The 11,363-nt window shown below is 42.6% G+C and overlaps 1 protein-coding gene across 1 annotated transcript in view; it reads left to right on the top strand.

Annotated features, from left to right (window-relative positions):
• Nucleotides 1-1,628: 1,628 nt before the first annotated feature.
• The window catches only part of LOC103808146 (nesprin-2-like), a gene marked incomplete at both ends in the record, with an annotated part of 32,997 nt that continues 23,262 nt past the window's right edge, over nucleotides 1,629-11,363 (top strand). The window contains 10 exons of the mRNA XM_009080911.1: nucleotides 1,629-1,796; nucleotides 3,434-3,546; nucleotides 4,190-4,334; nucleotides 5,275-5,406; nucleotides 6,106-6,258; nucleotides 6,510-6,719; nucleotides 7,807-7,908; nucleotides 8,955-9,074; nucleotides 9,230-9,430; nucleotides 10,802-10,975. Coding sequence (XP_009079159.1) covers nucleotides 1,629-1,796; nucleotides 3,434-3,546; nucleotides 4,190-4,334; nucleotides 5,275-5,406; nucleotides 6,106-6,258; nucleotides 6,510-6,719; nucleotides 7,807-7,908; nucleotides 8,955-9,074; nucleotides 9,230-9,430; nucleotides 10,802-10,975 — 1,518 coding nt within the window. The remainder of the gene's footprint in view (nucleotides 1,797-3,433; nucleotides 3,547-4,189; nucleotides 4,335-5,274; nucleotides 5,407-6,105; nucleotides 6,259-6,509; nucleotides 6,720-7,806; nucleotides 7,909-8,954; nucleotides 9,075-9,229; nucleotides 9,431-10,801; nucleotides 10,976-11,363) is intronic.

The raw sequence follows: 11,363 nt of genomic DNA, 5'->3' as shown, positions 1-11,363 counted from the left end.
AGCTCTCTAAGGGCTTTCTTCAAATACCGATTTTTAGAGTTGGGATTGTATGCATCCAGGGGATTTAGGGAGAATTCTGGAGTTTTTTTAAAGCTTTGTTTTTCTTTGGATTATTTTAAAAAACACGGCTCAGTATAGTTTAAATTCTCTATTAAAAGGCATTTTTTCATTGGTCTTAATCATGATAAATCAGCTAGAAAGAAAAGGAAATTTATTTTTCTTTTGACATTTTCCACTTTCTATATCTGTCAGTGATGTGAAGGACTGGTATAAGATAGCTTCCAGGCTGGTAAATTCAACTTTTGCACTTTTTGCAAAAAAGCTGCCAGCATCGGTACAGTGCCCTCAGTGAGCAGTGGCGATATTTCACCCCACTGCCAAGGCAGCCCATTTCCCCAGGGCAGCAGAGCAAAAGGAGTTGGTGGTACCTGGTGGTGAGAACAGGAGGAGGAAGGCAGGACTGGCACAAGGGGCTGGGTGGGAGTAGTGACACGCAGCACGTGCAGACTACAACGAAGGCTGCAGGTGTGCCACACTTGAGCTCTCTGTGGTGCCAGGCTGGTGTGCCAGTTTTGCTTCATGCACTGGGCCTACCTAGAGAAACAAATTTCACTCACTATGAAGAAGCTAATACCAAATGTCCCCATTTTAAATTGCTAGGAGACATTTCCAGCCATTTTGTTGTTGGTTTGGGTGGTGGTTTTTGAGTTTTAGTAGGAACTGAGTCTATGCCAAGAAGTGACTCCGGGTTTAGGCTGTAATTCAGCCAAGTGTTCAGGTGCTGAACTCTGTGGGAGTTAGGGTCTTGAATCCACCTAAGTTAGCTGTCTGTGTTGGAATCCCATTCAGGGTTTATGTCAGCATAGGCCTCAACAAGGCAGTTTCAACTGGAAGAAGAAAGGCTTCAGGCAGCTGTGAGTGCTGCTCAGTTCCTGTTGGCTTTGAACAGTTTGGCTCAGTGTTAAGACATGAACTTGCAGGGGTAAGAAGATTTTCTAACCTAGTCAAGATCTACACAGAAAAATACACATAGCGTGAAGCAGAAACTCTCTAGATATGGGTGTGTGATGTAAAGGAATTTATTACAGTTGATTACTTTGCAGTTGAGCCATGGTAGCTGTCTCCATGCTCTCCTTATAAACATGAGTTTAAAGTATGCAGAAATGCACTTTAATTCACAGCAGCTTGAATCACAAAACAGATCCCAACAGTTTACAGTGGCCTGGCTGGCACATGGGAATAGAGTATCATTTCTCCCAAAGGGTGATGTGAGCAGGCTGTGCACTGCCTCTTGCTCCCCCATTGAGGCGTGTTGTTGTCTTGGTCCTAGTCAAATCGAGTCTGTCATTTCTGCTCTCCTCTTTTATTACTTCATATCTGAGTTAATACAACTTCCTGCAGATGGTCTTGTTTGAAAGTTTTAAGACTAGCTGTATAAAATTTATTTAATTGTTCAGAATAAAACTATACTATATTGGGGGAGATCTAGGGGGTTGCAGCTATTTCTCTTCTTGCCTATATGTTTCTATTCTTTTCAGACAGGAGGAGTGTGAGCATTGACTGAGAATGCTGTCAGGAAAGGAGTGTTGTACTTCTAAGAATTAATGATTATCTGCTGTCCATTCTAGGTGCGGTTATCAGAGATTGAACAAAAAGTCCTTTCTTTACTGGAAGATTGTGGAGATAGTGCAGACTACCACCAAAGGACAGAGGCTCTGTCCGTGAAGCTGAAGGAAGTGAAGCGCTATTTGGAAAATGTGCAGACAATGCTTCAAGACAAATACAATGAAGAGCAGGTAAAGCATGTGAATGCTCTGCAGAGCAGAAGTGAGAACCATGGTGCTTCAGTGGTCTGTAGTTGCAGAAGAACAGTTGGAGCTCACCATGTGAAGCAAGGAAGGGAGGAATTTCAGTCAGAAATGTCAGAGTTGCTGTCGTTCGTCTTTACAGTGTTGTATAGTTACTTGCAGTTTGCAGCAAGTACTAGCTTTTTAATGAGTCTATGAACAGCATCTTTTCTGCTTTAAGTGCTCGGTGATAGAGGTCAGCATTCTGTGAGGAGTGCAGGACAAGGACTGAGTTTTTGTTTTGGATTGGTTTTAAATGCCTTTAAAGTGCTGTGATGTTTGTGACAGTATCACAGCAGAGAGGCCTTTCAGTAACTTTCTCTTTGATGAATGCTTAAATGGCAAAGGCAGCAACTCTGCCAGTTCTCCTGCACCACAGCTGTTCATTGCCTGCTGAGTTTCCCAGTGGCTAAGACAGTAACTCCTGGCTTCAGAACTCACTCCATATCTGTTGTGCAGTGGGACAGAGAAGCCCACCTGATGTGTTTGCACTCGCAGAGCAGCTGCAGTCTTTCCTGTCCGGCCTGGAAGCCTTGCCACAATGGGTCGCTCTTTACAGGTTCACAGCAGGGAGAGGATCGACCCAGAGCCCCTGGAGCCCCTCCACTCAGATGGTCTCAGCATGCCCCAGCTGCCCCTTGCAGAACAGCCGCTCGGCTGGCACGATGGCCTGCAGCCCCGTCCCTGGGGGGCACAGATGCATCTACAGCTGCAGCTACTGCAGTTTGCACTGTGGGATCAAGGCTGTCAAGGGTAGATTCAGCCAACCCTCTCCTCCAGGATTAGGGAAGTTTGGCAGGATGGAGAAAGGCCTCACCCCTCAAATCCCATGTCCAAGAAAGAGGATCAGTAATGCTACGAATGGGGTGGTGCCCTGACATTTGCTTCGTTCGTAATGATTCAGGTGGCATCACCCATCCCTCCAGTCTCCCATCCTTGAAGCACTGATGTTGGTGAAATCTGAATCTATATATTGACATTGCCTTTGAAGATTAATCTGAAGCTAAAACTTTCTATATGTTTTTTCCTGGGCTAACTTGTGATGACTTCAAGGTTGTTGTTAATACAAAAAAAAAATCCTGTGATGTTCTATGCTCTGCAAACTACTTCTGGTTTACTCTCTGAAAATTAGCTTTTCCCATTTTCATGCTATTAGAAAAGAGCTGGAGAAAATGATCAAGCCTGAGCTGCTAAAATTGCTCACTTTTCACTCAGTGCTCTCCATTTAACTAATGGAACTCAACCTAATATTTGAGCAAATGCCTATTTTTCCTTGCCTTTTTCTCTGTGTAAGGATTTCAGTCAATGGCCTTTAAATTTCCATATGTGTATAATTTGTTTTCGATTGATGGTTTTTGCTTTTAAAACCTTAGCTCAAGCAGAAATATATGCCATAAAAATACATGTTTGCACAAAAAAGTTTATTTTGTAAACTCATGTTTGCACATAAACTGTATTTTATTCTGACAGATATATTGTTATTTTCTTCGCTAAATGTATTCACATAAAATGTGATTAGAAAAGTACAGTCATCATTTCAGATTAATACAGTTCACATAAATGTTCATGCTATTCTCTGTGCACAGGATCTGAAAGTAAAAGCAGCTGAGCAGAAAAGCCTCATTGACTTCATTGAGTCATGTGTGGAAAAAATGCAGCCACAGCTTGAGGACAGCATGACTCCGAAATCAGAACCGAGGTACAAATAACAAAATCGGTTACCAGATTAGTGATGTAAAACTGCCTAAACCTGCCAAAACTTTGCAGTGGCACCGCTGGTCCTGTGCACTGGTTCTGGGTGCCTTTAGAAGGGAAATGGCAGCAGCTGGGGGATCTCTGCCACCTGCAGTCCAGAGAAACGGAGGCTCATTTATGTGACAGCCTCCTTGATACTGGGCTGACTTCAGTGCTTGGAGTCAGTCTTGCAATCAGGCAGGACTGACACCTGCCGTAAACCAAGGCAGGCCCATCTGGAGGCAAGCTGGGTACCTCTGTTCAGCAGCTCTTGCTGTACAAATGCGCGGACATACCCAGCCAGGTTTAAAGGCAACATCCTTGCAAAGGAGACGTTGGGATCGTGTAGCTTCCATCATGGAACAAAGACTTCTACACAGGACTGTGCTTCCCACATTGTCATTTCAGAGATGGAGGCTGCCAGCAAACTTCTGGTCCAAAGAAATACATCAAAGCTTTTTACTTAAAGATCATCCGTGTGCTTGGTTTTACTCTGGTGTTGAGCAGGAGCAAGAAAAACTGTTTAATCTGGCACAAGAAGCCTTACAACTTAGTTTAACTTATTTTGCTTTGGTGTTTGCCATTCTAACAATGTTTTCCCAATACAGCAATGGAGAATCTGATTCAAAGAGCAAGCAGGCTGATCCCACCTTAGCTCCTCCTAAGGATCAAATGGGCAATAAATGGCAATATTTACAACAAGAGCTGTCTTCAAAGATGAAATCTCCCCTCTGCCAGCTTGTGGAACCTCAGGTCTGTTTAAGCTCAGTCGAACACTTTCTGTGGGCAGTTGGTTGTGGTAACGATAGCCATTAGTGTATCTTCCTGCATCTCTGTAGCATAGCTCTTTACCAGATAGCTGAGATCTGTGCAAGTGTTCTCCAGAGGAGGTTGTTACTGCGCAGTGTTTTCATGGTTGTCTTTCAGTTTTACTTTGAGGTAAATAATGGCTCTGAAGTAGTGACTACTAAGCATAGCATGGGAGCACCTAGATGAATCCTCATAGTTAACATTCAGACTAGATATTACCTGCTTAATTCTTTCACGAGAACTCAGAGAGTTAGCCAGCAAGCTTCCAGGTGATTTTCTTGGATGTGGGTTAAGTCTCAGTTCCTGCAGGAGAGAATATTTTGGTTAAAGCAGATCTCTGGCATAAATTTTGTTCTGCCACTCACCATTTTGTTCTCTCATTCTCACATATCAGAAGCAGAGTTTGGACTACAGCAAGAGCACACTGTGTGTGTGTTCTGAACAGACTGCAGGATTCTAATGCTTGGACAAAGCTATAATTTCTGTTACTAGAAGTTTTGTTTATGTTAAATTAGAATTACCAAATTGCCTGTTCTCTGAAATTACTGCATTGCATGGAAGAATTATCAGTCAATGTAAATAAATGATTGTCAGCTTTTTTTCGGGCAAGACTTGCACTGGAGTGGGCAGAAGAGCTGCCTTAACACAAATTACAGCTGTAGTCCTTAATGCTGGGAACCATAGGCTCCTTTTTCAGTCAATCTCTCATCAGGGCATAGCCTTTTTGCTAGTAAACACAGAACCCTGCTATCCAGGTTCTTTGTATTAATGCCCTGAAGCTTTCATTTTGGTCCTTTTAGAGAGGAGTGTTGTCTCATTGTCTGTAGCCCTGTCTTCGTTTGAGCTATTCACCTAATTGCAGTGTTCTTTTTCCAAATGTTAGATTACAGCAAAGATGAACATGCTGCCCCGGGGCACGTTCACAGGTGCAGGAACCCCCACTGTGGAGGAACTGAAAACTTACACTGTCCAGCTGGGAGACCTAAGTCAAGAAGCAAATGTGGTGCATGCTCAGGTAAAAAGTGGCATGTCCTAGCATTGCAAAAAAATGCCAGGGATTCTAGACACAAGGCACTGTTTGGACACTGGGAAACAGTGTAGAAATCAGCTTAGGATTTTGAGAGGATACATTTCAAGTTTCAGCTGTGATACTTCTGCTACCTGAATCCAAAGATTTGCTGCTGTGGGTAAAAATCCTCAAACTACATAAAGCAAGGAGAATGATTTCAGTAAATCTGCTGGATTGGAGCTGACAAGACAAATTTGTTGTGCCCATTCCTGAAATTACAGATCTGTAAGACCACAGCCACACCCCAATACATAGAGAGTCTTTGTCTCAGCTCTGGCCTTGACAGCTCTTGGGTGTTGCATGCACATAACTGTCTCATCCGAGTCTGTCCCTGGGTATTTCATTAATGGAATGATTTCAGTAAATCTGCTGGATTGGAGCTGACAAGACAAATTTGTTGTGCCCATTCCTGAAATTACAGATCTGTAAGACCACAGCCACACCCCAATACATAGAGAGTCTTTGTCTCAGCTCTGGCCTTGACAGCTCTTGGGTGTTGCATGCACATAACTGTCTCATCCGAGTCTGTCCCTGGGTATTTCATTAATGCCATTTTATTGAACCGCTAACATTATACGAGTGAATCTGAATCTTAGCCATGCCTTGGGTGAAAGTACTGAAAACTTCTGGTTTGCATTTACCCAGGATAATGTGGCAGAAGAAGTCTCTTCCAATTTGGACAGAAAATTGTTTGAGTTGCTTCTGGCAATCAGCCGCTATTTGAATAACATGGAGGAGATGTTGAACACCTCAGTGCTCTCGACTGAAGAGGCAGCTGTGCAGCAGGCTCGTTGTGAGGTAACTATCCTAGATCATCAGGGAAACAGAAACCCAAGTGGATTTCTCTACAACAGAATATATATAGCCTGATATCTCCTCTCTGTTTTGCTAGCATTATTCAGGAACAACACCACCAAACTATTTGGTATTGCACAGGTTTGGGCCTATTGCTTTTAACAATGATCAGCTTGAGTCCTGCTGCCTTTTATAGGCAGAGCCCTCGGACGGAGACCATTTTCACTCCTGATGTTTTTCTTTCTACCCTTTAGACTCTTTCTGTTGAGCTGCAAAAACTTCACGCTGATCTGAGTGACAAAAAGGATGATCTCCTAAAGTCTCTTAGCTGCGCCGATGGGAGCACAGATGTGTTTTGCGAGTGCTTTGACAACTTGCAGGCACGGCTGGAGCAAACTCAAGCTGCCACTGCTTCAAGGAGCAACTCAGTGAAAGCTGGGCTGGATCATAATAGCAATTATCTGGTACTCACTGCCTAATGCACATCTTGTTTCACAGCATCTGTTAGACTTGTCAGAGTTAATGCATTTGGGTTACAGATGAGCAGCCTATAATGTGCTTGGTTTTTGGCTAATAAACAAACTTGCCTTGGCCTATCGAGAAGCAAATGAATTTTACTGGCTACAGTGCTGTTTGCAGTGCTGAATGGCAGAGAGGCCTGGATCCCAGTGGAGAATTTGCATGCAGAAAGCATGGAAGCAGCCTGGGATCCCATGCAGGCTGAGCTACAGGCTAAAGCAAGTTTCTGTATGTAGGGATTGGGCCAAGGAGGGTTCCATATATTTTTTTGGCTGCCACATGGCCTCAGGAGTGGCAGGCTTCTTTCTATGTCATGCCGTGCCTGGCACTGGGCTGGAGGTTGATTTGACCCCATTGTATTTACTGTTCCTCTAGATTTTGTGCCACAGCAGCAGAAATCAATAGTTTTACGAATTTGCCTTTTTTTGTTCTTTGTCAGGAAAGCAGATAATGAGAAACTTTTCCATAGATTCTCGTGATGGGCTAAATCTACTAAGTGTGGCTGAAAAATATTCAGATCAGAGTATTTAGAGTCTTTGAAATGCAGTTTGCAATGTCCAGCAAAACTCCAGCGTGCTTATCATCTGCAAGTTGGCCTGGCTCTTTACTGCTGAATAATAAAGGTGTTTCTTTGAAGAGCACTGGGATGTTGTCTCCAAACAGCAGCAGAACTAGTCTTGCAGTGTTTAGTTATGCAGAGTCCATGGAATTCCATCAGTCGGTAAAGGGCTCGTTTTCTCATTTTCAGAAAAGAAGAATTTGTTTCTCTATACGTTTCACAGATTTTTACAGTCATAGAGGATCACTGTGACAGAGTAATCTGCTTTCTTACTCTGCACAGACTCCAGGACTTCCCTCTCTAAATTACTGCTATAAGTCCACAATGCACATGCTTTATTTTGTTGGTTTTTTTAAAAAAGAAAAACCTGCTTTTGCCGTAAGAGGTGGCCATTTTATTTGCTGTGTAATTTTGTCTGGTCATGACTATATTCATGCTATATGATATATTTCTGATGTTTGTTTCTTTGGCAGAATCAAACCAGACTGCTCTATGATCAGTTAACTGAGAAAAAATCTGCCTTGCAACAATGCTTGAATGAACTACGTGGGCATGATGCTTGTGAACAGCTTCAGGTAATTTCATTCAAAGGAGAGGAGAGTTTTTACGGCATTAGCTATTTTTTCAAGTTTCATGTTCTCAAAAATTAGAGTCTCAGGTTTTAAGAATGGGAAAAGGAGAGAGTTCAGTATTTGCCATATGTGCCACCCCCTTTTTCACTACACCCCACTCTGTAGTCAGACCTAATTTCTGTCCTTTTAGTGTCTGGAGTGGAGGAACCAGTCTCTCCACAACCGCTCAGAGCAAATACACCCCAGCTGTGGCAGGGAAGAAGAAGAGCTGCACAGTGTACAGCACTTCACACATTTGGCCTTTTCATATGCAAACCTAGCTTTTCTTTGTGGAAATAGGACTCCAGTATTTATATCTACTCGTGCAGCATTTATGAGCACTTCATCATATGGAATTTGACCAGTTAAGCTATTTTCTTTGATCTTTATAGGGATTATCAGAGAATTAAAAGTTAACAGACTGCATATCCTCCCCAGAATGGTCATTGCCCAATCTACCTACTTGTTGCTGAAGCAAAGAGGATGTCCCAAAACTTTATTGTTACAGGCTCATAACCTTGCTTACAGGCATAACTTTCTGCCAGAGTGAGAACTATGTTCAGACCCACTGATTCCCCTAGCAGGAATTGCTGCCTTGGGTGTGTTTTGCCAGGTAACCACTCTGGGAAGAGGAATGCCAGAAGTGCATAGCTTTCCTTCCTTCAAAGAGAACCTGTCTCAATTCATCCCTAAGTCTTTGTAATTCATAAGAAAAAATTGTATTTTCCAAGTCCATGATTCTTTTTAGTGGCTGCTCTCGAGTTAGCAAACTGAGATGTGTGTTGAATGTCGTTCTGAGATACAAGAACTTAATTCCTTTCCTGTCTGTGCTGTCTGAACCCAGTAAACTGTCCTGAACAGCCTTGTCTATTTAGTTTATGAGCTCATTGGAGCTTCTGAAGTGCTAGCACAGCAGAGATCCAGCCTCTGGATCCACTGCACTGCCAGTGATAATGGAAATTTTAATGCAGTGGAACTCTTCCTAATAGCTTATTTTGTCCTTCATTCAGAAAATCGATGCCTACACTTTGGAGCTGCTAAACTTTGAGAACCAAGTAGCAAAACTGAGAGGCCACGGAGAAAGATTTCAGTTACCTATCACCTTAATCCAGGAAGCTTATAAATTAGAGGTAAGAGCACAGTACAGTTTCCACTTACTCAAAAGGGTTTCATTCTTCGAAGCATGAAAATGCTGATGATTATTTTGTATTCTGGGAATGTGTATGTGGGTTTGTGGGATTCATTTCTGTCCTTCATGAATGGCTCAACTGTGCTTACATTGTAGGATGTTTTGGGTGACATGTGGGGGATTCTGAAAGCAAAGTATGCAGAGCTGAACTCTCCTTCCATCAGTGAAAGCCAATATGAGGACTTACTTCGTGGGTTTGCAGAGCTGGTAGCTATTGGGAGAGAGAAAATTGCACAAGATCCAAAGCAGCTAACAAAAAGCAGAGCAGCTCTACAGTCTCACCTGGAAAACCACAAGGTATAAGATGCTTATCACAGTGCTGCTCAGATCAGCACAGCAGGAGTGCTGTTTTCTGTGACTGGTTTCTCTCTGGTGTTATAAAGAGGAATAAGTAGCTCATAGCATAGGGGAGGGACTGGAATATGTGCAGAAAACAAAGCAAACTTTTTCAGTAGACTAAAATAGAAAATATAGTTTCTAAATATGAAATTATTTAGGTTGTTACTACAAATGCAGTTTTGGTGATAAATAACTACTTTTGCTTACCTGAGAACACATTGATGTGTAAGGAGAACATGTGTCCTTCTAAGTACTGGTAATAAATCAGTAGTGAAGTTCCTGAAATTGTCTAGCAACTGGGAGTTGAGCCTTTGCTTTAAGCATTCTGTACTGTCATGATCTGGTGGAACCTACCCATAGCACCTCCTGTTCTGACTGGAGGGTAGCTGAGAGCCTCCCCTTGGCTGTCCAGTCTCACCTGCACCCAGCTGCTGCGTGCTTGGTGGGAGATGGCTGAGAATGCACCTGCATCTTCACTGTCCTGCCCTTGACCAGAAGCCCTGGCCAGTGCTCATCCTCGAAGGTGTCTCTGTTGTGTTAAAGCCTTGATATAACTGCACCATGTAGCTCAAACTCCCTTAAGAATTGCTTTGGGATGTTAAGCCGTGCAAACCACTGCTCCAAAGTCACTCACAAATTGCCCTTAGCATAGCAGAATTTATGAACAAAGCAAAAGAAAATTACAAAAGCCATTTTCCCTACCCTGGTTGTCAGGACTTACCAGGATGCTCAGAACAGCCTGTGCTTGGGCTATGGTCCTTAAGTGAAATTCTTGTACTAGTTATTAGTTCTTAGTGAAGATCTTGATTGAGGAGTGTGATCTTAAACCATCAAAGCTTTTATTTTTTGTGGCAGAAAGTGTTCTGTTGAGATTCAGACATTTCCCAAGAGCTCGATGGAACCATAACTAAGTCAAACTGTTACCTGATAGTTATCCTGAAGGATTATCGTGTCCTGCCTACTGCTTAGGCCTTAGAACTGTTGATACCCTTGGTGCTTGGGTATGCTGGCATCCAGGTGAAGCAAACTGGATAGTGACTGTCTGGTGATAACTGCCTCATGCTGAACTATGAGTTCATTTCATACAAACTGAAGGTATAAAAGTTGGTATTTTCTACTGGTTCCTGAGAAATGTAAATGAGAACTGGTTTGGGACAAATGTAAAATGAACAGTAACTGCCCATCTTGGGGTCATGCAGAATTTGGGCAGCAGGCTCCTGACTTCAGCTGTGAGAGGCCCTGAAACTGGCTTCTCAGTGAGTCTTCCCTGCTGTCTGCTGTGAGAGTGTGATCTCTCTTCAAAAGAAAGCTTTAACTTGTTCTTTTCAGGACTTTTTCCGTGACCTCACGACCCACATGGCTCACATGGAAGCATTTTCCAAGAGAGTTAGTCCTTCCATCCTGCAAAAGAGAGAGGAGTTCTGGAGAGAGCTCGTGGATGAAGTCAAGTTGCTGGAGCAGAAGGCCTGCGAGTATGGTATACACTTAGAGAGCCTGTTCAAGGTAATAAGTCAGAATAAACCCAGAGTATAAACTGGAGGGAAGAAGATTTGCATCTAGGGCAACTCTTCCCACCAGTGGTTCTTTGGCTAGCAGTTGTCCTTTCCTGTCTTCTTTGGACAGCAAGAGTCAATCACTTGTTCTGTGTGTGTCAGTAAACTGAAATCAGGCACAAAAATATCCCTTTAAAATAAAACCTAAAATTGTATTTTAAAACACCCCTAGAGAATAAAAAAAATGAGTTTCAAATACTTTAAAATAAGAATACTTGAAGATGTTGGAGAATCAATATTTAATTCATCTGTGGTGAAATCATGTCTCGCTTTAATATTTCCATATTATTTACCTGTTTTTATGTTCTGTTCCATTAAAGTCAGAGCTGCTGATGCTA

Source organism: Acanthisitta chloris, unplaced genomic scaffold, assembly GCF_000695815.1.
Source record: "Acanthisitta chloris isolate BGI_N310 unplaced genomic scaffold, ASM69581v1 scaffold34648, whole genome shotgun sequence".
In the NCBI taxonomy this organism is placed as follows: Eukaryota; Metazoa; Chordata; class Aves; order Passeriformes; family Acanthisittidae; genus Acanthisitta; species Acanthisitta chloris.
The sequence above is the reverse complement of the archived record's forward strand: the minus strand, read 5'-3'. Positions and strand labels throughout refer to the sequence as shown.